Genomic DNA, 27743 nt, shown 5'->3' on the forward strand with positions numbered 1-27743 from the left:
AATATACAGTTGGTTGAAATATTGGGGATGCCCAAAAATATGAGATGAATTTTGTATCAAGTTTCAACAACCCACTATGTATTCAAAATGGGTGACAAGCAGATTTCTTCCGAAAGATAATATTTTACCTATTCTTTTTGATGTTGTTCATGTTGGCAAAGTGTAACAGGGGGTTTGATATATTTTATTGAAAATACTGAAGTTACCACTGATAATCCTTGAACTTTTCTTATTCAAGAGGAATGCTGAGTTCTTAGGAGGTGCATTAAAGTTTGAACCTGGTATATTGGTGTCACCTATATCAATCTGTTGGTGTACTTTTGATTGGAATGGCTGTCTGACTTTGTGATAAAGACGAGATTGATCTGCTTGATAACTGCTCGTTCATAATTGTATGAATTAAATTTCTGGTTTATGTATATTTTTCTTTCTTCAGGTAAAACAATCATAGAGAAAGATATTTGTTATATTGTTAGAGGAATGTTAGTACTACCAGTATTACAGCTATTGTCATCACCTACAGAACAAAGCAACTCAAATCATATTCAAAACTTGGCATCAAATGTTTTAACATTGATTGTGGAACTACCAGTACAAAATATCCCAGAAGGTCATGAGGTATTGCTTCATATTGATTTTTACTAATTTCCTTATTTCAGATATTATAAAACTAGGCAAAATATAGATTGTAGAATTCATTAGTTCTCTTTCATGAATTCCTTTCTTCATTTGGACGTTCAACCCCATGTTATTCATTCATACTTTCATGGATACATTGCAGTATACTAAGATTTTATGGATACAAGTATTGTACCTAATCTGTGGCTGTGGTTATTACTTGGTTTATAGATCACATTATTTCTCTGACTGTAATAGCTGGACATCCATAAACCCCAAATGTTACGATGATTTCTAATGCCATATATAGGTAGATATCACTGATGGCAGTGACTATAGCCATATATATACTTGATGGTTGCTCATCAGACAAGTAGACATTATCAGTCATAAATCATTCCATTTATCTCTATCAAAATATAATATATTCTCATCTTATTTAGATGTTCAGAAACTGTCTCAAGTCAATCGTTAACTCTATTATGTATATATACATGTGTTAACAAACATTGACATAGTTCGGGGACTTCTGGTGTAAGTGAACCAAAGAGTCTACCCCATAGCTTTCTGGCATAAACAATTTATGTTTTAAAGGGGACTATTAAAATGAGTTTGTTAGTCTGTGTATCTGAAGGCCTGTCTGTTATTAGAACACAATGATTCTGCTTCGTCCAATTATAAGCTGGAATGCTCAAACTTGGTTTGGGTGTTTAATATTAGGAGAATGCATTGACTGAGATTGATGAAGAACATTTTATGTATCTTCCAAAACATGTCCAAATGTGTGGGATGCTGATGATTGATTCTTATTTTTGCCTATATAAATTGGTTTAATGTCATAAATGCACATTTCCCATCACATTCAAATTTGGAAATGAAATTTAAAAACAATTACCATAATTTTGGGAGGTCTTTTCATAATATGAAATATGTTGAACAGAAAAGGTTTTCTGATAATAACTTTGTTGTATATTATACATGTTGTTGTGTCGATTTAAACTATAAATGAAAAAATGACTATTATCTGTTTAATATCAAACAAGATTATTGGAAGTTATGTGATAGATTCAGGTTTTCTTGACAATTATGCAGATTGTTTCTGTCAATGTTTAAGATAATGTTAAGAAATTGTTGGTTTCATAATTCATATTTTAGACTGAATATAGTTGATTTGAACCTCACAAATTTAAACAAAGTGTCTGTTTATTTGTATTATTAAACCTATGATGCACATACTCATTTCAAGTGAGATTTGATAGTGGTTGTACACTTTGATAGTCTGTTTATCTTCCAACATTAAAATTCTAATGATAATAATAATCAACATCCGCTTTTGAGAGTATTACCGACGTAATACACGCCCCCTGCCGACCACATCAAATGTTACAATGAATAATTTTATGGAATTTTAATTGGTTTAAAGGCTCAATACCACTCTTGTTGTAACTGAATAATATGTCCCAATCTTTATTCTGGTCAACAAATTGTACTATTTTACAATATTCCAATTGATGATACAAATTTCATCTTAACACACCTAATTTAAAAAAACTGGAAAAATTCAACTAAATGATTTGAAAAGCCTGACGTAAAGCTTTTCAAATGTGACTTGGATTTAAAAATATTTTTGAACGCTCTGGACAAGTAAAATAGGATTTAATAGATAATTTACACAACAGGTAAGACACTTACACATCTAGTACTTAGAATAAGGCTATTTTTTATTTTCTGGAGCTGTCAAGCCAGCAAGAGTTTTATTGTCCCTTTAAAATCAACAAAGCCAAAATTCAGTAAAAAATAAATTATGGAATTACACAAAATTCAGACTTTTGTACCAACCCCTATCGGTTAGCTTTGTTTTGTTCGGGTGGGTTGAGAGGAGACTTTTTCCTTGTCAGCAATTGAATTCCAACTGTCAAGGGTTATTTTACGTGCACGCCCAAGGTGTACACTGGACCTTGGTTTGTTTGCCCCATCCGATCGATTAGATGCTTCTCCTTGCCATGTTCTCAGTCCTGCACTTTTTAAGGAAGTAATTATATACTATATCTAGTAATACAAAATACCTTAATTCATGTCCTGTAATTAATTCGGTTTTGTACGAACATTTGAGTAGTCAACTTTTTGGATGAATTTCTATATTTCCAGGTACCTTGTCAGTATTTAAATGGTGACAGTAGAGTTTATAATATGTATGTTAATCTTGCACATGATTTTACTAAAGATGTAAAAGCTGCTGTTGATTGGCTTCAGAATGTGAAAGATTATTTAACTAACCTTAAATCTGTACCTTTAACACTATCAAATATGGTATGTGCACTGATAGTGACATCCAGCGATCAGACATGCATACAGTTAAGTCTTACACTGTTGGTGGAAATTGCCAAGAAAGATAATACTCAGGTACTTGTAATACACTTATTATATGTTCATTATTTATACTACCGTTATATGACACTTAATAAAAACACCTACCCTGTTTATATTAGATTTTATATTATTTTAATTCGGATAATATCTGATTTATTTATAGTTTTATGCGGTATTATTCTGTGGTTAAATTGCTATACGATACATTGTCTATATTTCAGTCTGCCAACTTTTTACCATTGTTGCTGTATCAGATCGGTAAAGAGAAGGATGCAGAGATGAGATTGATAATATTGGACCACATACCAGCCATGGCTAGACACAAGGTACTTATAGGAAATGACCTGTTTTATGAAATATGATCAAGACCTTTAATAATAAAAACACAGTTATGGATTTAATTGTCTTTGAAGTGGGGTATATGAATTGTCAAAAGGTTTCTTCTCCAAAATTTGTTTTATTTAGTTAATACAAGGGCTGACTAAAAAGTTCTAAGTCTGAAAAGGATAGATCAATTGAGTTGAAACAAATTTTTGCCACCAACAAGTACAATCATTGAATGAATCAGAGACTTAAGAACGGCAACTGTAGTTTTATTACTGTCTTCGTACCAGACCATCTTTTGAACCTACCCATCAAAATCATCTCCAGAAATGGACAAAACTGGCTACAGGGCAGTCATCAATTACCTGCAACTGAAAGGACTAACCCCAACACAGGTCCATGCCGACATGGTCTCCACTTTAGGGGATAATGCCCCTTCTTTTTCCACAGTAAGCAAATGGGCTGCAGAATTTTAAGCTGGAAGGCCATCAACAGCAACCATTCAAGAAAACATTCACAGATAGGCTTAGAACTTTTCAACGTGTTTTATTTTGATTAAAAATGTTCTGTTTTACTTCAGATTATTTGTTTCTATCCTTTCGGGACTAAATGGTCTTTTGATTTTATAACTTTTTGACGGGATCAAATAATAACCAAAACTCATTTTGAAATATGTTTATATATCACATGAGAGGGAGTACATGCAGGATATGAATCTGACGCAGATAGAGATTAGTACATTTAAGTACAGTTTAGATATGGCATTCTTTAATGTCAGCTAATGTGATTGGCAGTTTTTTTTTTTGTTATTTTTTTTTAATGTTCACTGTAAAAAAAAGTACAATGACATTGTCAGTGCCTGGAAGAAAGAATTAGTTAATCACTTTTGTGGTACATGTATATATATGTTGATCCCTGTGCACTTTACTAATAGAACCAGAACATGTATATTGTTTAATGGCTTTTTCATGTCTATAAAAATTCAGTTGATAATTGAAGCATCACCTATGATAAAGAGATGTAAGATAAGAAATGAAGTGGGGTTTAGCGACCAACTTTTCTGCACAGACTTGGCTTATGAAGACTGGCAGTGTGGGTCATTCCATATCAACTGGACCAATGGTGGGATCATGACCCCCTCCCAAAATATTATAAAAAATATATGTTATAGTATATGGCCTTAAACTAAGAAATCCAAAATTTTACCTCTTAGGTTCGAAACTCACTGAGATATGGTCATTTGAAACTAGGGTACGGAAACGAATCATAAATACAGTAATTTTTTTTCAGGTTTTCGGATGCTTTAAACTCACATTTCTAATAGGAATAGGACTCTCTAACTTTGTAATCTAAGACAACATTTAGTGTAGATTATGAATTTATCATCACACTCATTGTCCAGTGCATATTGTTCACGCCACCAGGTAGCAAAATGTGGAACAAATGAACTATTCACTTTTATTTTCAGGATTTCCACAGTCTCTGACAAAGTCACTATTGTATACACAAACTCCAAAATTAGCATAGTTAATGTCATTTTGTCTTATATCAATTAACAAAAGATTCTAAGTTGATGGGATATATACTTTTCCAAATATTCAGTCTTAAATTCAATGCACACTGAAAATGTACAACATATACCCATTTTCACCTTCAATTTTGGCCATGTGGGACAGAGGTTAAAATTCTGAAAAAGTCCATCTTCTGTATTTGATGGCTTATATTTCTAATTGGCACTTGAAATCTGTGTGGTGATGAAGTTTTATTGGCTATTATCAAAATTGTTGACTTTTCACGTTGATTTTAAGATAACTTAATTCTAATTGACCTATACTCATCAAACCTGTCTATTTAAAGTGACTTTTTGCATATACATTGTATTGTTCTAATTATACGCCCACATATTCATGTGGACGTATATTGTCGTCGCCCCTGTCCATCCGTCCACAATAGTTTGTGAACCCTCTACAACTCTGGTGCTGCTGTGCCCCTGGGGAAGGGGCATGCACCAAAAATAATAATAGTCATCCTTTGGGCATAAGGAATATATATGAATAGTTCTCAAGACAATCCATTAAAGGGCACATAAGATGGACGACATTACTTTTCGGTACGTATAGCCATTGGTTACTATTAGAGCGGGAGCCCAGGGGGTTAACCTAGTCCTATATGGTATCAATGCATGTATATCTGGTATCATCAGAATGTAAGCCAACCTAGCTGAAAAGTGTACCAATTTTTTCCTATATGTTATCAATGCATGTATATCTGGTATCATCAGAATGTAAGTCTGCCGGGTTTCCGGTGGTGGGTGTGGTATTCCAGGCCCAAAATGCCATGAACCCCAACTAGGCTAGATTAGCTCAAAAGTGTACCACATGAGAATCGCACAGCAGTGTACCGTACATCTTCAGGTGTTACAAAAACACTCTAACAGACATTTCTAGTGGTGGGTTACCCATGACAGAGCTATGTAATTGTCAGACATTTGTAGTGGTAGAGTATCCCTGACAAGAGTTTTCTAATTTCCAGACCGCAGCTAGGCTAGATTAGTTGAAATCTTTACCACCTAAAACAGCTTTGGAATTGTTCAGTACCACTACAGGAATCATGAATGAATGTAAGAATTATGTACGATATTTTGTTGTATTTAAGTTTAATTTGTCTCTAATTATTCTGTACATTTAGGTGTGTATTGGACCTATATTGAAGACCATTCTGATGATTGGCAACTCAACTAAGTTACGTGCAGTGGCTATACGATTATTGACACAACTTTGGCAACTTCAAGACAGATGCTTCCCACATTTAATGAAGTTACTCACAGACAAGTCAAACACTTGTTTACATTCAGATGATGTCATAATCGCTCAAGCATCTGCTATACGGCATGTCTGTCAATTACGGTAAATTCTACATTCTTAAATAGATATATAGACCGGGGACTTTTAAAATGGGTTCATCTGTCTGTCTGTCACACATTTTGGGACACAATAGCTCTCCTTCTAATTGAGCTAATATGTTCAAACTTGGTGTAGTTTTTTTTTTAGGTCAATGCCTTGATGGAATTCGAAGATGAGCATTTTCTGCTTAGGGTAAGCAGAGATAAGCAATTTGATTGGTTGGTGCTTTGGGACATGATAACTTATTAAGCGAGATTGATGAAATTTGGTGATAGTTTCATTACATCAATACCTTGACTAAGTTCGATAACGAGCATTTTCTGCTAAGGGTAAGCAGAGCGATAAGCAATTTGATTGGTCGAGACTTTGGAACACAGTAACTCTCATTCTAATTGAGCTAAAATGTTCACACTTGGCATAGGTGTTTATTAGGTCAAAGGCTTGATGGAGTTCAGAGATGAGAGTTTTCTGCTTAGGGTAAGCAGAGATAAGCAATTTGATTGGTTGATCATTGGGACACAATAACTTTAGTTCTAATTAAGTGAAAGGACACTTGGTGTATAGTTTTATCACATCATTACCGTGACTAAGTTCGATAATGAGCATTTTCTGTTCAGGGTAAGCAGAGAGATAAGCAATTTTATTGGTCAAGGCTTTGAAACACAATAACTCTTTTTCTAATTGAGGCAGAATGTTCAAACTTGGTGTAGGAATTCTTTAGGTGAATGCTTTGATTGAGTTCGATGATAAACATTGTCTACTTACTGTAAGCAGAGCTAAGCAATCTGATCTGTTGATGCTTTGGGGCACGATAACTTTGGTTATAATTAAGTGAGAGTTGAGTATAGATTCATTATATCATTACCTTGACTAAGTTCGATGATGTGAATTTTCTGCTTAGGCTAAGGAGAGATAAGCAATTTGATTGGTCAAGACTTTGGAACGTAACAACTCTGCTTTTAATTGATGTAGATGTTCATTAGGTGAATGTCTTGACTGAGTTTATTGTTCAACATTTTGAGCTAAAGCCAAGCTGAGCTAAGCGATTTCATTCGTCGATGCTTTGGGACAAGATAACTTTGATTCTATCTGATAGAGAGTGATGAAACTTAGTGTATAGTTGATAATCAGTTTGATTGCTTGAAAAAAATAAATGTTTGATTAATTAATATGTGTCATCTATTTATTTTGGTATTTCGGCTTGTTTTATTTAAGAATAGCAAATGAGGTAAGACAACATTCGTCTTATGATATATAGATGTAGTTATTGTGACGAATATTGATTTGGCAACTGGTTGTGGAGGATACCTTGAAGAACTGATTAGATAATTTTGTCTAGTTCATTGAATCAGAAAAAGAGCAACAAGTCGTGTGTACATGACATTCCAGAATATCTCTTTGGAATCTATTATTAGCCTATCAAAATTCTGTTTAATCACAGCAATTAAATAAATCGATATGTATGTTAGCACCGATGGCTAAAGGGTTTGGGTGTGGATTCACTTTAATTTCAAGATCCATTCATTAAGACCTGGGTCCAGGATTCAAATTCAGTCTTTCACATAAGTATAAGTGTTTTCCAATACCTAAGTTCACATAAGTGTAAGTGTTTACTTAAATCTAAGTTCACTTAAGTGGAAGTGTTTACTCAAATCTATGTTTACTTAAGTGGAAGTGTTTACTCAAATTTAAGTTCACTAGAATGTAAATGTTTACTAAAATCTAAGTTTTATTCTTAAAAACTAAGTAGTAAGCGTTTGTTGTATTTTTGAGTATGACACAGATGATTGTTGATATCTGGGGCTGCTCAATATAAGTACATGTATATCATTTTCTTTAGGCCTGAGGTACATGGGGAAGACTTGTTATCACCTGTGTCAGATATACTAAATAAATGTTCTGATATTCATATGGCACCAGCTGCAGCTTTAGCTCTAGAAGCTTTGTATATGATGTGTGAAGCTGAGGTAAGGAAAATACCACTGTTATTACACATTGTACAGTTGTAGAAGTTTCTATTTTCTTGAAAATTAACTGGTGTCTCTTTACCATAAAAAAACACATATAAAACACACACTCTGAGGGAGGGGTGAGTGCTAACTCTACCTCTTTCAATGCAAAAAAGATCAATGTCTGTGTTGAAACGTGCCGTAAATACAGCTCATTTATTGATTCAAACTAAATATATTTGTTGGGATTCATAAAAATATCATAATGCAGTCATAATGATACCAATTCGAAGATGCATGTTAAGAAATATACACTTTGAACATGTGTATAAAAACATTGAGACATCTTTCATTACTGTCGTCATCTAGCATAGTTCATTTCTTAACAAATTTAATAATAAGAAAATTAACAAGAGACAAGGTTTAACAAATAAATACTGTATGCCTTTTATGTCCTTTAGGTGAAATTGCATTTGATATCAAAGAACCTTATGATTTCTTTTCACATATACTACAATAACTTTGGAATTAGCCGTTGATCAGCTTTAATAATCACGCTTTGATCATTGCCGTTTTTTCATTTTTTTACGAAAAGGCTAGATTACTTAGCAGTCCATATTTTTATTTTTTAGGTTATAGATATTAAGTCAGCGTGGTCTCTATTAGCCGTTAAATTATCAACAGACACCAGGTTAGAGACTTGTATTTTGATGAGCTTTCAAAGAAGGGCAGGTGGAAACACTAATCTCCAGGCAAATTTCTCTCTCCATATAGATCTAGCATTACAGATTGAACCATAATAAATTATTTATAAGCTTGTAAAATGGTTATAGTATTGTGTAAATGAGGCATTAAACCACATTTCAATCTTTTTCAAACAAATTTAATAGTGCAAATTTCATGGGTTTTTTCAACAAAATTATAATTTTAAATAAATTTCGTTGTCTTTGATGTGGAAGATTAACCAATGTAATGGTATGTTTTAGTCCAGCTATATTTGAGGTATGCATGCAATCATCGGAAAAAATCTATAGAGCAACAGAAAACAAAAACAAAAACCAGTTGAATATAATACATGTCATTCAGTTCCAATGTATGGGCTCCGAAATCATCTCCCTGGTGTGCCAGTCTGATCTGTATAGAGTGGAGGCCATTGAAAGTATAAAAAAAAAAATCAATTCAGATCTGTATCTTGAGCAGATTGATGATAAATATGTCTAACCTTTAAATATATTTGACATTATGTAATTGTTTTACATATTTGTTATAATTATTAACAATATTGGCCTGATGATATTCAAACAGAAAGCACTAACCACGAAATTAGTTGTCAATGTCTTTCTTAAAATTTTTTTATTTATATACATGTATTTACTGAGAGTTGTACCTTTTTGTATTTTATGTACTAAAATACATTTTTAAAAAAAAAGTTTGTACAGTTAAAAGATTAACCACTTTTGCTTCTTTGTTCTGATATATGGATATATATCAAATTATAAGCTATCTGTCGGAACTTTAATAAGCATCTTCAGTGGGTATAATGTGTACCGTATAAATAATTATACACAAGCCATGCATTTTTACGCGCAAGTAGAATAATGGATTACGGATGACGAGTAAAATATAATAAAAGGTTTTTAGATAAATAATACATACCAGGAAGCTTGTTACTTTGTCTTCCTGGTACGATTTCAGTTTATAGAAGTAAACAGTTGAAATAAATGCCAATAGACCAATTCTATAATCTGGCTATAAACGTAATAGTATGCAGCTATAAGGGTATTACAAACCTTTATAAACCCTTCATTAGATAAATGCATAAATAAATAAAAAATGGTCCCAGGTAAAAAATTCTCCACTTTACTTCATTCTGACATACATTAAATCATATAATCTAGCTGTCTGCCCTCTATAGGCGTCTTCAGATATTAATAATGTATACATTCTTAGAACTATAGATTTCCATGACAATGGATTATATATAATATTAGGTAATAAATGTCTGAAGAGGATTCCTCTTAAAACAAAAATATCCAGATATATTAATAGATAATGCAAACCAAAGAGTATTAACACTCGATCAAAGTGTATTAACACTCCATACGATCTCAAATAAAAGGAATGTTGCTTTAGTTGCTACATTTAATCCATCTCAGGAAAATGGGAAATCCATTATTGACAATTACACCCATATCCTTAAAAATAGCCCTGAGGTGGAAAAAATATTGAGAAAGACAAGTGTCATCAATAGTCTAAAGCAACCTTCCAACTTAGCTAGATTAATAACATCTTCGAAATATGATTTAGTCGCATCGGTACCAGCAGTAACGAAATGCTATGACCCTAGATGCAAAACATGTGAAATCATCATTCAAGGATCATCCATTAAGATAAATGTGAATTGTACATTTTATGTTAAACAACCCATGAACTGTCAATCAAACAATTGATTAAGATTTTGTGGGGTTTTGTGAACTTTGTTTTATAATTTATATAAAATCTAACTTTTATCTGTTACAGGCCAGCCATAATAGAAAAAATGTGTGATTTGTTTGGACTTGTACCCAGTTTATATGTGAATACACCAGAGTATGATGTATGATAGTTTATTCCATTATTTAATATCTTACATAAGCTTATGTATATGATGACCATCATATGAACATAATTATACTTCATATGATGAACATAATTATACTTCATATGATGAACATAATTATACTTCATATGATGAACATATACTTCATATGAATATATACCCCATATAGAGTTCAGGGAGCAGTCTTAGATATTGTTAGACACCATAAATGAAAGTGGACTTAAGGAAGAATATCAAATACCAATACATGAACAAATAGCCTGCTTATCTTATTCCAAAGTTTCGGAAATGATTTGTTGAAGAATTTCATTGTTCAATTGTATGATTGACTTTGTAATTGCAACGATAATGTAGCACTATAACTTTGTCAAGTATATAGTATTTGAAAAGGACAAGATTAATAGTTTCTATAGGTCTTTCACACAGAATTAAAAAGTTCATTCCATCAAATATATCTGAGACTCCTCCTTTAATGTGAACATTACATTTCTTCATTTCTAAAGAAAACAACTTACAAATTAAATAAATTCTCTTTTAAAGATTGATTTATTTTTCTTCAATCTAAAGCTAATTTCAAACAAACTTATAAAATTGGCAAGTTCCGGCATTGACATATCTACATAATTCTTTTTTTGTTTTTCATTCTGCTTCCTTGTTTCTGTTGTATAAAATTTAGCAATTCATGAAGAATATCTTGGAGAAGTTGTGGGTGTATTGTCAAGATACCAACCCAATTATTGTGGGTTCATCTTATCAAGCTTTAGCTTCCTACAGTTTAGACAACTTTTATTTAGATCATTTACCGTATAATGTAAGTTGGGGTATGATTTATGATAGTTAAGGGATTCCATTAAAACCATTAACATGAAATCATATTTTCTCATACAGGGTTCACACTGGCTTTCAATTTTTATATAAAAAAATATTCATATATTTTTTTGCCGCCAACTGCTATATTTTTATCTGCCAAAAATGTATGAAAAGAAAGAACAATGTTTTTTCTTAGGTGGACTATTATAAAACAATTACCAGTACACAAAACACAACAACTTACAATATCCTTCTTTATATATAATACATTAGCCCTGTTTTGAAATGAAATACTTTTAGTATTTTTGAACAATATATTTTCATTATTTACATTAAATAGTGTAAAAAATATGGTATATCAAGGTTGTGGACCATCTAGAGTCCACAATTTTGATGAAACTTTGAATTTATGTTTATATCACAAAGATCTTGGTTCCTTTCGATAATTGCACATTCGAACGTAACTTCATAGATTATGGCCCCTTATTGATCGAAAAATTGCATTTTTAGCTTGTGGACCCACTATAAGTCACAATTTATATTCAGTTTTAAAAAACGTTTAAATATATCGCCTTTACACATCAATGAAGGTCGAGTTCAAATTTCGTAAAAAAAAAAAGAATCTGACCCAAAGTGCTAGACAAAATGGCCGCTCCTTGTACGCAAATAGTGTAAAAGTATGTAATACCAAGGTTGTGGACACTCTTAGAAGTCATAATTTTTGTCTGATTTTGATGAAACTTGAAATGTATGATTATAATCAAAAGAACTTGATTCCTTTTGATATTTGCGCATATCAGACCTGACTTCCTGAATTGTATGAAAAATCACATTTTTAGCTTGTGGACCCTCTAAGAGGTCATAATTATTATCCGATTTTAAAAAACATTTAAATGTATCACTGTTACACCCTAATGACGGTTGAGTTCTAATTTCGTGAAAATCGAACAAAACTGCTTGACAAAATGGCTGCGCTGTGTATGCAAATAGTGTAAAAGTATGTAATACCAAGGTTGTGGACCCTCTAGAAGTCACAATTTTTAGTCGATTTTGATGAAACTTAAAATGTTACATTATATCACAAATATCTCAATCCCTTTCGATATTTGTGCATTTCAGACCATAACTTCTTGGATTATGGCCCCTGATTGTACAAAAAAACGCTGGTTTAAGATAAAATGAAACATCAAATAATCCCCGATTGGATTAATTATTAGGAGTAAACAGTAAATAATAACTTGAGATATACTTTCTATATATCATTGGGGGGATTGGATGGCCGAATGGTTAGCACGTGCACGCTGTATCATAAGGTCTGTCATTGAGTCAAGTGGCGTGGTTTCGAATCCCCGGTTGTACATGGGTTTTCTCCAGGTCCTCCGGTTTCCTCCCACTGCTAAAGACCCCTACGTGCAAGCGAATTATTGAAAAAAAATTAAACCATATGTTAGTCCTGAAATAACCCAGTCTGTGACGAGTGGCCGTTAAACCCCATGTCTCTCTCTCTATATATATATCATTGGCAATTATCAATTAACTAATCATTAAATCAAGACAATTTTTTAGTATTACTCATTGACACGATCTGCATCATCAGCAAGTTGATTGAATTATAGTCTGTCGTAACGTGATTGTGATTGACATTCAATGTAATGGTCGATCAACGATAAATACGATTAGAATTTTAAGATTTCTTTTCAATCTCTCAAAAAGAATTGCAAGTACCCTAAACTTTATTTATTGCCCAACATGAAATTTTAATTGTCACTCTCATTTTTTTTATAACAAAGTGTGACTTTGGCGACCGACTGCGTTAATAAAACATGATATGATATTGTATGTGAACCGATTTCAGAAGAACATTGGTCTGCTTAATGCAAAATGAAATACAGGTGTATAGTCACCATAATATGAAGCATAATGTTCCTGTGGAATTGAAGTATTCAACTGGAAACTGCTATCAGGTGTTCTAGAAAGGAGAGTGTCTCAACTTTTTGCACTCTATGACCCTATTTTGTTCTTTTCCCTAGAACGTTAGTGATAATTATATCACAAACACTAGATGTATTTGGGAGTCACAGTGTCTCAGTGAAGATGACACTGGCAAATTAAACAGGTCTGGGCTTCATCCTAGTTTTGGCCAAGAAAGTTCCAATGGGTTTGGCAGCCTGGCTTCACTTTGTCAGTGTTGCAATGAGCTGAGGTTCCATATATGCCATTCATAACAAAGTAAAGATCCCTTGTTGGAAAATAAGGGTAGACCATACCTGCAGTGCATATTGCAGGGCATATGGCCATCTTCACTAGCCCGGTTGGTGCAGATAAGAAAGAAATTAAAACCCATTTCATTTATATTTATATTTACAGGTAACAAAAGAAATTAGAAAAGATATAGAGAAAAAAGCCAAAGACCATGAACAAGACACAGAACCATATTTTCATATACCTGTACCTTCTGTTTGTTATTTGAATATCTTAAAAAGTCTAAATCCAGACATTTTAGAAGGTAACTTAATAATAGATGTTATATAAATTGATAACAAATATTGAAAATAAAATGAACTTAGACATGTTAGGATTGGCTGTCAATAGTTTTCTCAGAAAAATCACTAACAAAGGTCCATAAAAATTTGCACACCTACTTTTTGGCCAATAATAAGAGCTGAACTTTTTATACTTAAGGACAAGATCATAGTGAACATGACAGAATTTTTTAAACACTGACTTACGTTTAGTAGGTAAAGATTCCTATCGAAACAATTTACATGTTAAAAGTTTCCTATATTTCAGATTTTGGAGTGTTTTTATCTGGAATAATAGGTAGAGAAGTAGATGATTTACCTCGTGGTATATATCATTCTTCAACTCGTAGACAAACAGTTGTATCTAACCAAGGCAAAGCTATTAGTTCTATACCAGCATTTATATTAACACAATACGAGAAGACCCGACAACCAGGATTACGTCCAAGTTTAGCAGGTATATTTATGGAAGTAATACATACCCCCACCCCTCCTGCCCTAAATATGGAATTCTGGTTGAAATTTGTCACACCTTTTTTTTTTTCAAATACAAATAGTCATAATATGGTGAGTAGTGTACTACAAATTGTTTAAAAGTTTAAAGTTTTAGATACTGTATTTAATCTGATTGAAACTTTAGATAATACTTGTGTTTTTCAGCTGGGTTGTTATTCTGTTATGATCCATCTATAGAAGTAGGTCGAGATGGTCGTCCACGTAGACACTATGTCATCAGTCATGGCAAAAATTATCAACAAATGTTTGAAACACTTTTACATGAGGTATTTATGTCTCACTTTATAATTACTTCCTGTCAGATATTGTATTGATGATTAAAATTTTATGAAATATACTATTCAAAAAAAGTAGGGGATATTTGATTTTGGGGGCATAATACTAAAATATGCAAATGACTACGAAAAAAGTCACTATAGAACCTAACAGAAGAAACATTTCCAGTTACATGTGATGCCCAAACGCACCAATAGCTACCGCATGGAATGCAGGTGATGCTTGGGATCATCATGGGGGTCCAACCCAAGATTTGCACGACTCTGACTTTGAATGTTACAGTCATTGTGGCATTGAATTCCAGGGTGGAAACATCAGTTTAATTGTTTTAGTGACCAGAAAACAAATTTTGATATGCGTCGGCTTACCCAAAATGAAAGGTTACGTGCCCTTGGCATGCTACAGATCGGCACAACACAGGCGGTTGTGGCGCGGACGATGAATGTTTCTCAGTCTGTCATAAGCAGGCTATGGTCCAGATACCATGATACACAATCTGTACAGGACAGACCACGCTCAGGTCGACCAAGGGCGACAACTCAAGCCCAGGATCGATTTATCCGTACCTTGGCCTTGAGAAATCGTGTCATCACAGCAAATCAGATCAGCGCTCGTCTTCAAACAGACACTGGTGTGAGAGTGAGTGGCCAGACGATTCGGAATCGACTGCATAGGGGTCACCTTCGCGCCCGACGTCATCGCGTGATCCCTTGTTTGAGAGATCATCACATTCAGGCAAGACGTCGTTGGTGTAGGGATCGTCAACACTGGGATAATCGACGCTGGAGCAATGTGATGTTTTCAGATGAGTCAAGGTTCACTGTTGATTTTTTGGACAGACGTAGGAGGGTGTGGCGTCGTCGAAACGAGCGCTTCCAAGACGTTAACGTCATCAGACATGATCGATTTGGGGGTGGTTCTGTTATGGTGTGGGGAGGCATCACTGTTGCTGGAAGAACGGCTTTACATGTTGTTGCAGGGCGTGTTACAGGCCAGTACTACCGGGACAACACCTTGGCAGTCCATGTTGTGCCGTTCGCACGACGTCATGGCCGCCGTTTCATCTTCCAGGATGACAACGCAAGATGTCACAGGGCCAGGATCGTTACAGGTTACCTCCAACAACAGAACATCACCACATTACCTTGGCCAGCACTGAGTCCCGACCTCTCCCCCATCGAGCATGTCTGGGACATGCTTGGACAGAGGTTACGTCAACGTCAACAACGTCCTGCCAATGTCCAAGAACTTGCTGCTGCGTTGCAACAGGAATGGGACAATCTGGACCAAAATGACCTTAGACGTCTCATTAGGAGTATGCCACGTCGGATCAATGCTTGTTTGGCAAAAGAGGAGGATTTACCCGTTACTGACTTGGTTGTGATGCTGTGGTAACTTTGCTGTTTGACCCCGGCTATCATTTTACCCTTATAATGGTCAGTCTGTGCCTTACTTAGTCTAACGATCATTTGGAATAAATCGATGAATGTGAACTTCATTTCATTTTGTCATTTGTTTCTTCGTCAGTTTCATTAGGTGACTTTAATAACACTTAAAAATCAAATATCCCCTACTTTTTTTGAATAGTATAATATGGATTCTATTATCCACTGTTGATAGTGTTGTATAATCCTTGCAAAGCATGTTTTTGTCTTGGAACGCATTTTAAAAAGGGTACATTTAAAAAAAAAAAATAAAAAAAAAATACACTATTTCCATCTGGTGTATTCACCAAGCTCCCTAAATTATCAATCCTGGTCGATCATATTGCACAGTGTAGTCAATATTGTACCACATTATATTACACATTAACAAGTCAGTTAATAACTTTTTGTTCTGTGTTTATGCTAGTTCACATTTCTGGTTACATTGGTTAATGCTAGTTCATGGTTTTTTTCTGTAGTTCATGCTAGTTCACATTTTTTATTGTATGGTTAATGCTTCCACCATAGTCTTTATAGACTGCTTAAATACCTGTAAAACTATTTTTGCCATTGCTTTATTGTCAAGTCGCGTCATTTGACTGGACATCAATCAGAATTTTGGAAAGTTTTTGTTACTCTTAAAAACACAGTCTACTGATTGGCAGCATTGACTGCAAATCTGTGGCTACATTCTAATACCATGTAAGGTTATATTTAGACATATAGACCAAGAGACAAGTACAAAAAATAGTGTACCAGTGAAGTTTTTAGCAGTCGGCATGGGATGTAAATTAACTTTATTTGTCTTGAATAATCTCCATAGCCTTAATAAAAAATAATGAAAACAAGTATATTTGTGGTATATATAAAATATTCCCCAGAGATATACAAGAAATAATTGTGGTTATATATGATATATAATAAAATCGGCCTCTTGTTTTTAGGTCATATAATTGTATACTTTCGAAATCTCATAGGACTTATAATAAATCAAACAAATATTAGTTATATGTTTCTTTCATTATTGTAGGTTACAATTCAACCGTCGGAATGGCATAGATGCATGTTATTACCACAAGCTTGGACTTCATTTGTAGATCGATTATATTCGGCGGTCATAGAGGTAAAGGATAAGTTGTATTTTATTACCAGCAATAAATTATTATTGAAACATGTATTATTGATGTTTAACTGAGAGTTATAGAATCCTCTCATCATCTTTGTCATAATTATTAATTTTATTTCCATTAACGTTGTAACTTGTGTACAAGGCTGATATTTATGGGCTTTATACTTTATTGGTGGCTGATACTTGAAGATGTATGACCATATACATATGCTCTTTTAGTTACCATTTAGAAGAACATGCTAACACATGCTATCATTGACTAGTATTTCACTCACCATTGACTGTTAAATCTATGCCATTTCTTGCTTATAACATTTGTTTGAACATTCCAATGATCTTAATCTTTACAACGAAATCCCAACATGTTGCAGTGATTTGCTGAAAAAAGATCTGTTGGTTGTGACATAATTTTCTTAGGTGATTTTCCTAATTCAAGTCTGTTTAATTCCTCCTGAATGTTCTGCCTCAAAATCATTAATATTCACCAAAACAGGGCAAACACTCACCTGTAATCTGATTCATAATCTACACAAAAAGTTCTTTAAGACTGCCAGATTTGAGCTGCATATCTTCACTAGAAAGGTAAAAATAAGATATCTGAAACTCAAGTAAATGATTGATTCATATTTTGCCCTTTCCTACTTTTTACCAGGTACATGTATTTTTTTCAGATTTTTTCGAGGGGGGCAATTTCCAAGATTTCTGAATTGACCCACTTGACATGAAATGACCCGTTTTCAATTCTAGAAATGAAATCAAGAAAATTTCCAAACAAAAGCTGAGGAAAAGGGGAAAAAAGATAATTTCTATAAATAAATGAACTCTATTCATCTATTATGAAATCAGGAAAAATAAAAACCAGTCTTATTTCATCATTATCAGCCTGTATACTTGTTGGAAAATGTGTTGTTATTGTTCATTTGATCATAAATAAGAGAAACACTAAGATTTTTTTACCTGTCCCTTACATAAGAAATCTGTCTGATAGTAAACATATTAAAGTTTTTTTCATTATCAACTGCAATAAAAGATTTTTGAATTTTCAACAATTTCTTGTATACCAGAATTCATATTTAGATCTTCTTATTATTGTCTATTGAAACCTCTTTTTTTTTTTAGAGTCGCAAGGTTGAAATTGAACTGCAGGTGCGTCAAGGGAATATGGAAGAAGAGGAGGCCAATGAGAAAATATCTACAAACTGGCTCTGGTTAGTTTTCTAAAAATAGATATGCAAATATTACTTTTCATTCAACAAGTTAATGAATGAACTTAGTCTGTGACGTAGGTGGGCATTTGAGAAATTAATGTATAGTTTTAGCTCTTTCACCCTAACTTAGTTATATAGCATATTAAAAATGATGTACATTTTACAAGTCCATTGATGGTATTTTAGATTAATTAATAGATAGTGACGATAATATCCCCCACAAGTCGAGATAAACCATCAAAATCCCATAATTCATTAATTATTTGAAAATGAATCAATTAGTATATTAGGAATTAGTTGAATAAAGTCAGAAGAAACTAAATAAAGTTCTAATCAATCACCAGATGACATGTAGTTTGTTGTAAATGTACCAGTTCATTTTATTTATATCTAATTTTTACAGTCCACATTCATAATGTGGACGTATATAGCCATCACCCCTGTCTGTGTGGGTGAGTGTGTGTGTGTGTGTCGCCTACCCCGTCTTCATTAGCCCAGTTCGGAGCAGAACAGTAGGACGTTAAACCCCATTTCATTTCATTTCATTTCGTGTCGCCTACATACCGCAAATTCTTACCTGACCGTCTTGAAGCTTTACATACCCATTCCTTATACGCTAAGAATGATCCCTATTGTTTTTGATGCATGCTCGATTTCCAGGGGCAGAGCCACGCCCATTTCTTGTGTTTTTTTGTTTGTCGTCTACAGGCTGCATTTCTTAACATATCATCTTGAAACATACTTATTCCTTATACACTAAGGTACACCCCTATTGTTTGTGGTGCATGCCCAATCCCAGGGGCAGAGCCACGCCCATTTTCTTTTTGTGTGTCGCCTACAGGCTGCAATTCTTAATTGATCGTCTTAAAAAACTTCATACTTATTCCTTATACCCTAAGGATGATCCCTATTATTTTTGATACATGCCCAACCCCCTGAGACAGAGTCACGCCCAATTTTTGTGTGTGTCTGTGTTTTGCCTACAGACACACAAATTTTTATACGCCCACATTAAATTGTGGTTGTATATTGTCGTCGCTCTATAGGCTAAAATTAATAAAGTTTATACGCAGTGTTTAAGGTCATGAAACGAAGAAGCCTATTGATTTTCAGCGCTTTCCAATAATTACTGCCAGAGTTATGGAACTTGATCACTTTGAAAAGAAAAAAATCTTGTGGACACTCTAGAGGCTAAAGTTAATATCCGATTGACGTTAAATTTATACACAGTGTATCATGAGACGAAGAAGCCTATTGATTTTCAGCGATTGCCTATAATTACTGCCAGAGTTATGGCCCTTGATCACTTCAAAAAATCTTGTGGACACTCTAGACACCAAAGTTAATATCCGAGTGACTTTAAATTTATACGCAGTGTTTGAGGTCATGAGACGAAGAATGCTATTGATTTTCAACGATTTCTGATAATTACTGCCAAAGTTACGGCCCTTGATCACTTTGAAAAATCTTGTGACGCTCTAGATGCTAAAGTTATCATCCGATTGACTTCAGATTGATACACAGAGTTTAAGGTGTTGAGACGAACAAATATATTGATTTTCAATGAATTTTAATAACATGAATAAATCCATGATATTAAATGTTTCATATACTAAACGTTAGCATGAGGCAGAAGCCGCAGAACTTTATAAAAACCAAACATTTTCTAATGATTTTCTGATAATTACTTAATGAGTTGTTACTCTTACTCAGATTTTAGTGTATTATAAATGTTTCATTACCAAAAAAAGTAAAAATATGCGACAACTTTTGTTGACTGCCCAGACGATTTAGCTGCTGTGGGCATATGTTTCGTTGCCTGGCAACCTGTCTTTTCTTCGTGTGTCTGTGTGTTGCCTACAGGCCACAATTCTTAATGTATTCGATAACTTGTCTGTGATATTTCTTAGGTGGAAGCGGAAGTTAAATAAAGCTATTTCACACACTCGCATATCAGATAAATACTAGACTGTTTGTTGATCACACGTGGCGGTTATAAGTACAATAACTGAAACGAAGTAGAAATCTCGTGAGACACGTGAAATTAAGAGTACAATAACTGAAATGAAAATTGAAATCTAGCGAGACACGTGAAATTAGGAGGTGTAAACGTGCCGAATCTAACACGTCTGAAGATTCTATTTTGATGGCATATTCTCGGATTTATGATCATATTTTGAATGGGGTTTATGTTTTTATATAAATAAATAAACACGCTAAGAAATTGTGACGAATATTTCGATTGGAATAATGTAAGTAGTTAATTCTTTTAGACGATAACGCGTGCTAGGGTCGATTGCGATTTTTTAGCAGATGTCACTCGCTCATTGTGGTAGAGCGACGATTACTGCCAAATAAATTTCGGCCCCGCTGAAAAATGTATCAACTTATATCCCCCAAAATATGATAATTTTGGAGGAATTTGAAGCAGGTACGGGTCAGCACGCTTTCATTCTATCGTATTACGACAACACACAATTTTGTAGGAATATTACTGACATAAATTTGAATACCATACGGGAATTAAATATGAAAAATAACCAGGTGCATCTATTTTTTATTACGTATGAATTTGAATATTGATACATGATTTTTAATTGTGGTCTGAAAACGCCTGCTTAAATAACGATAAGAGTTATGTCCCTTTATTTTTTGGAAAATATGTCCCGACAAGAAAAATTTTGAAATCCCATCACTGTATTTATTCCTTATACCCTAAGGACGGCAACTACTGATTTTGGTACATACACGGGTCACGGTGGCTAAGAGGGTAAGACAATGGCTCACTAGCCTGGTGGTCGGGTGTTCGATCACTGCATTGGCTGAGAAAGTTCATCCAGATTTTCCGGTGTGGTTCCCCATTGTCAGTGATGCAGGAGGGAGGGCCTGTCAAGGACAATTGTCTAGTCATTCAGATGGGACAAAAACCTGAGGTCCTGTGTACGTAAAAGACCCCTTGACAGTTGGAATTCGATGTAAGAGTAGGCAGTATGGCCGCTGTCTGGGCAGAATTTCTCTCACAGCACACTGTATGGCGTATGCCCGTCTTCATTAGCCTAGTTCGGAGCAGAACAGTAGGACGTTAAACCCCATTTCACTTCATTTCACTTTTGGTGCATACCCTACTTTTTGTCAATATTTTGTCTGTAAACGATATACAGGTTGCAATTATTAACAGGTTTGGATCTAATTCGGAATGATCCATCATAAGTTTGTACTTATTTATATTGGTCCAGGTCCAACCCCCAGAGGCCGAGCCACTGTAAGGATAGCAACTATTTATTTTAGTGCATGTCCCGACCCACAGGATTGTGGTACCACTCCCACTTTTTTGTTAATTTTTTGTCTGTAAATACTATACAGGTTGCAATAATTAACAGATTTTGTTCGAATTCAGCATACCCATTTGTGGTCAAACTGGTTTCATTTATGTAAACCAGTAGCTAGCAAATTTTGAAATGGGCAATTAGTGTTTTATTTTTGTTTTTCAGGGTTCGTGATATACTGACGGATATTATTAAAAAGACATCTAGGTACATACAAATACATTATTTACATGTTAAGAACATATAGTCTGTCATTGGGTCAAATGCCGTGGTTTAGATCCCAAGTTTGTATGTGGCAAGGAGTAGGGTAACCAGCTGCTAAAGACCCCTACACGCAAGCGAATTATTGTAATAAAATTGTACCATATGTCAGTCCCAAAATGGTGAACCGGTCTCTATTTTCTATCAACAAATTCTTGTTGGTGATTGCAGTTACTGTACTGAACTCAACTTCAGTACAAAGTCTTTAGAATTTGACAATCAGGCTTCTCTGTCCCAAGCAAGTATCCACTGAAACCTGTAAATTTGACCAATTAATTTAAAACATCCTTTTTATATAGTATTTGAATAGACAACTCTCTTACTCTAGTTGTCTGCTCTTTTTTTTTTAAAGAGAAAGCCCAAGTGTGCAGGGTAATTCAATCCTCGCTTTATCAGGTCTAGCAGTAGCTGTCAGTCGAGTTGTCAGTGGGCTGCAAGATGATGATTTGGAAAAAGCAAAGAAAGTATCACAGCACATGAGTCATTCATGTTGGTTGATGATTGTCCTAGATACGATTATGTGCTTAATGGATGTCGAGTATAAAAGTAAAGGAGATATACTGGGCATGTGTCAACAGGTATTTATTTACACATAGTATTTATAATTTGATAACATATGGTCATCTGTGTAATATATCTTTAAATGATTTTCATTTTCTTGTCAAACATCTGCATAGCTTGCTATCATGACGTAATAGTGTTACCTTATTCTCCTGTTTCTCCACTGTTTACCTAGAGAAGCCACAATCTATCTGATATTAAGTGCATCACATGCTCAATGATAAGATAAATTTATCTTACCATGAACTTGTTTCCTGTATCTTTCTGTATCTTTATATCACAAGATTTCTGGTGTGGGTGGAATAAATGCAACTGAAAAAGGTCAACCTGAGCTCTTCTTACTCAAAGCAAGTAGTTAAAGTCAGTTGCACATGTTCAACTTTCTTCAACTCGCTGCAACTCTTCTTGTCAGCTTGATGAATTCAATCAAATTTTGTATATAAATTACTTGGATATTGTGTATTTAAGTTTGTTCTAATGAAGTTTTCTGGCTTAAAAGGACCAAATTTAGACATTCCCTTAAACTAATTAATGGATTTTAACCAAATTTGATAGAAAGCCAATTATGTTCAAGTGTACATTTCTAAGTATATATTTTAGATATTTGAACATTCTATATTTTCAGAGAGATGTAAAGGAGAAAAAGCCAGCCAGTCTATTAGCAAGAACATCAGCATGTATGGCATTAACACAATTAATTCCTGTCATGATGACCTGTGATACAGACAGAATATATGACCTCATCACTAGATTTATTAACAGTCTTCCTGGACGACCTAGTGTTGATAAAGATTCACCAGTTGCCCAATTTTACCATGGCCTAGCTTCGGGCATGTTACTAAGTCGTCTTTTCGAAGAACATTTTTCAGACATTTGTGGTACAAAGGTGAAACAGCCTGAAGCATATTTTTGTCTATTTTCCAGCTTATTTCTTCATATTTCATGATCTGTGTGATGTTGGCCTATTAATAATTATTGCATATAGTTTTAGTAAGCTGGCGGTTATTGACCATTGTCTGTAGATTGTTGACATAACAACATTATGGTAATATAACTACTCTAGTCATCATTTCATCTAACTGATAAACCCTAAGGTATAACCATAATCAATGTGCTTTTGGACAGTAGCTTTTTTCATGATCATGTGTTCAATGAATGTTCTTGGCATGTTCATGCAAAAGTGGAATTTTGAAATATGTTGTCCTTGGAGAAAATTAGACATTTGTTGTTCTGGTACCATAGAAAACATAATGTGATAAACAAGATGATGATTCAGTCCATACATTTGATAAATCACAACAAAATGCTTTTGATAAGTATGAATACAAAATTGATTTATGATGAAATATATCTATCCTGACATTTTATGTAGTTTAAAGCCAATTGAATAAAGAAATTAAATAATTTAACTCCACACTAAGTTAAAATTGTTATCCAAAATTCCAAATAACTGAGAATTTGTGTCTGCTCTTGTAGAAAGAAGAGACACTCTGTCATCAAAATAGTTGATTAGTTCTGTTTCACTTTACAGCCATAAGTTCTATATGAAGAATGGAAAAAAAAAAATATTTTGTATAAAAAAATGAATTTATATTTTCTGTATAGGGTATGACAGAAGTATGGAAAGCCTTGTCATTACTGGAAGATTGTTGTTTGGATTCTGAGCTAGAAAACAGGTACAAATCCTAAAAATTTAGGTCAATTTAGAGGAATCAAAATACTGGTTCAGCAGTTAAAAACAAAAAAACTTGCAGGTCCTTTTATTATCATTTTATTATTCTGAGTAAGATTTTATTTGTTTATAGCTCTTATTACAGGAACAAAATGTATAAAGGCCCATAGCCCTAATAAACAGAAATGTATAATATTATCTATTTGTCTAATTGAAAGGGACACCCTTTTAAGAAATACTGGAAAAAGAGTGTAGTCTGCTTTAAGAACCTCGGCGATGGTTAAACCAGTTTAACTTTGTCATCTGAATGCAAAGGTGGGGCAAATAAACCAGTTTAAAAAACCCAGCTTGCGACCTGTCTTTGAGAAGGCTTTTTATTTTAAACTGGTTCATCCTGGCCGTCCGAACGGATTGGCTTAAAAACTTGCAGCAAGTTACATTTGTGGGAAAATGGTGGTGTCATGCAGTGCCAGTGTTATCGAAAGCGGCAATACTATTTATAATAATTGAGGGATGAATTGGATCGATGAGAAAACACTTTTTCTCATTTCTGTGTGGGGAGGGGACACAATCCATATCTGTTTCAAAGTAGTACCATTTGAGACATGAGAATATAATGCGTACATGCAAAGTTTTCTTTTCAGAATCGATAAATCTCTGTTTTGACATCCGTTAGCATTTTACATAAATCCCTGTTTTCTCATATTCTAGTATTTATATTTTCTATCTATCTATCAGGAAAATGGGAACAAAAAGTTTGCAGATGTGTGCAAGAACCAAATACAGAATATGAAGCTACCCATGCGTAGTTAACATTAAACTCTGACTGAAGAGGTCAGAATAGTTAAACTGGTTTGGCTTATAGTATGTGTGAAGGCAACACGATCATGTCTTAAAAACCCTGGCAATTTTTAACTGGTTTAAAAATAATCGTCTAAATGGACTATATCATTATAATAGACAATAATCTGGTATATTTCTAGAAATGGAGCATTGTTAGGACTGGGATTGTGTATAAGTGGATTATGTCAAGATGGAAAGACAGATTCAAGAGTTCACGTTATAAATATACAAGAGAAATTGATGACTTTATGTAAATCAACTGATACAGATGATAAAAGTTATCAGGTATATCAATTATGTCATCATAGTTATACTTTAGTCAATAAAACAGGTTAAACAGACAGTTTTTACTTCTAATCACAGGCACCTGTAACATGGAAAATATTTCAAAAATAACATCAAACTATGACAAAGTATATGTTTAAAGTCTGTTACGTCCATGTTGGTAAGTGAGATTATCAAATAACTGGTCTGATTCCAATTTGTCACAATTAAATAATTGGGATCAAAGTTCACTACTCTAGATTCCATCAACCAGTGGCAATACTCACTAAATTTCACTAGGTAGACAATCGAGTCTATGATGACTTTTTAAAATTATCCACGTGGACCACGTGACCTTCTTTATATGGTTATATCCCAAAGATCTGACAGTAACTTCATGGATAATGACCACTGAATGTGCGAAAAATCTAGTTTTTAGCTTGTGGACCCTCTAGAGGTCATAGTTTTTATCAGATTTTAAAAACTGTTCAAATATGTCACCATTACACCATAAGGATGGTTGAGTTCGAATTTAGTGAAAATCGGACCGAAACTGCCTGACAAAATGACCACTCCTTGTGCGCAAATAGTGTAAAAGAATGTAATATCGAGGTTGTGGACCCTCTAAAATTCACATATTTTATCAGATTTTGATGAAACTTAAAATATATATTTATATCCCAAAGATCTCAGTTCCTTTCGATATTCTTGAATATCAGACCTTAACTTCATGGATTATGACCCTGATTGTACAAAAAATCGTGTTTTAAGCTTGTGGAACCTCTACAGGTCACAATTTCTACACCATAAGGATGGTAGAGTTTGAATTTCTGAAAATCAAACCAAAACTTCCTGTCAATATGGCCGCCCCCCTTTATGCAAATGGTGTAAAAGCATGTTATACCAAGGTTGTGGTCTCTCAGAGATAACAATTTTTATCAGATTTTTATGAAACTTAAAATGTATGTTTACATCCCAAAGATCTTGGTTCCTCTTGATATTGACGCATTTTGGACCGTAACATCTTGGATTATGGCCCCTTATTGTACGAAAATCGCTTTTTTAGTTTGTTCTCTGCCCATCTCTTGCAAAATGTGGGATTATCTTGCATGACAACATCTTGTTTTACATTTATACACCCTTTCACCCTTACAGGCGATATGTGTAGCACTAGCCTGTATATCTGGTTCAGCTTATGATACTAATATTATACCTACAGATCAGATTAACTTGACAGTAGAATTATTATACTGTAAAAACCAAGAATACAAACAGGTTAGTTTTATAAGTAGCATGTCTCATTATAATGTGGTGCTACATAATGTATTTTTCATATTACGTTGTGGTGCTAAAGCTCGTCGTAACAGACCGTTACATTGGCTTATCCCTGACACCATTCAGAACACGAGTTAAATAACAACTCTTCCAGATCCAAGTGTAGTAAAGACAAGTAAAACGAAATTTTGAACTATAAAAACGAAACTAAATAGGATCTGTGTTTTAACCAGATTGGTTTTCATATTATATTGGGATAACAATGCCACATGATGTGGTTATAATGTTAAATACTTCATGAGTGTAGTAAGAATCCTACATTATGCAATAAAACTACTTCTTAAGGTGGTTTTGAGGCTGTGTGATGTGATAGTGGTGCTTTGTGATACAACATGATATGGTGTACTGTTATGACACAACATCATATGGTGCACTGTTATGATACATCATCATATGGTGTACTATGATACATCATCATATGGTGTACTATTATACTAGGTGATGTGATTATATTTTGGTACAGTGTTACATTAAATTATTCAGACGTATATGCATATGAAAAGCCCATAATCAACTCTCTAGGCCTTTGGATGGCTTAGGCATTAAATGTATTTGACCGTCTTTGCTATATAGTAATTTAACGATAACAAAGATAATCAAAACTTACTAACATAGCAATGGATCTTGGCAATCAAGACTATTTTGTCAAAATTCCACAAACACTCATAATTTTGCTCAGAATAAAGTAATTTGACTAACATTTTCATTATATTCATTTCTCATTATCTATTTTTGACCCATTATATAAGAACGACCTGCTTTTTATCTAAATCTTACATAATTCATTTTTGAAATTAATGAAATTGGTTAGTTTTTCCCTTGGTTTTCCATTA

General features: G+C 33.9%; 1 protein-coding gene across 5 annotated transcripts in view; it reads left to right on the plus strand.

Annotated features, from left to right (window-relative positions):
- The window catches only part of LOC126817601 (focadhesin), a 310529-nt gene that overhangs the window by 253204 nt on the left and 29582 nt on the right, over positions 1-27743 (plus strand). For all 5 annotated transcript variants that reach the window (XR_008787793.1, XM_050544678.2, XM_050544677.1 and 2 more), the window contains 19 exons: positions 437-618; positions 2767-3021; positions 3210-3314; positions 6001-6218; positions 8056-8182; positions 8797-8855; positions 10685-10760; positions 11440-11574; positions 13941-14079; positions 14364-14552; positions 14756-14877; positions 17342-17434; positions 18560-18648; positions 22140-22181; positions 22588-22813; positions 23422-23682; positions 24402-24472; positions 25452-25596; positions 26731-26850. Coding sequence is in view for 4 of the 5 variants with exons in the window: in XM_050544678.2 (XP_050400635.1) it covers positions 437-618; positions 2767-3021; positions 3210-3314; positions 6001-6218; positions 8056-8182; positions 8797-8855; positions 10685-10760; positions 11440-11574; positions 13941-14079; positions 14364-14552; positions 14756-14877; positions 17342-17434; positions 18560-18648; positions 22140-22181; positions 22588-22813; positions 23422-23682; positions 24402-24472; positions 25452-25596; positions 26731-26850 (2654 nt within the window). In the remaining variant the exon portion in view is untranslated. The remainder of the gene's footprint in view (positions 1-436; positions 619-2766; positions 3022-3209; positions 3315-6000; positions 6219-8055; positions 8183-8796; positions 8856-10684; positions 10761-11439; positions 11575-13940; positions 14080-14363; positions 14553-14755; positions 14878-17341; positions 17435-18559; positions 18649-22139; positions 22182-22587; positions 22814-23421; positions 23683-24401; positions 24473-25451; positions 25597-26730; positions 26851-27743) is intronic.

This window comes from Patella vulgata, chromosome 4 (assembly GCF_932274485.2).
Source record: "Patella vulgata chromosome 4, xgPatVulg1.2, whole genome shotgun sequence".
In the NCBI taxonomy this organism is placed as follows: domain Eukaryota; kingdom Metazoa; phylum Mollusca; class Gastropoda; family Patellidae; genus Patella; species Patella vulgata.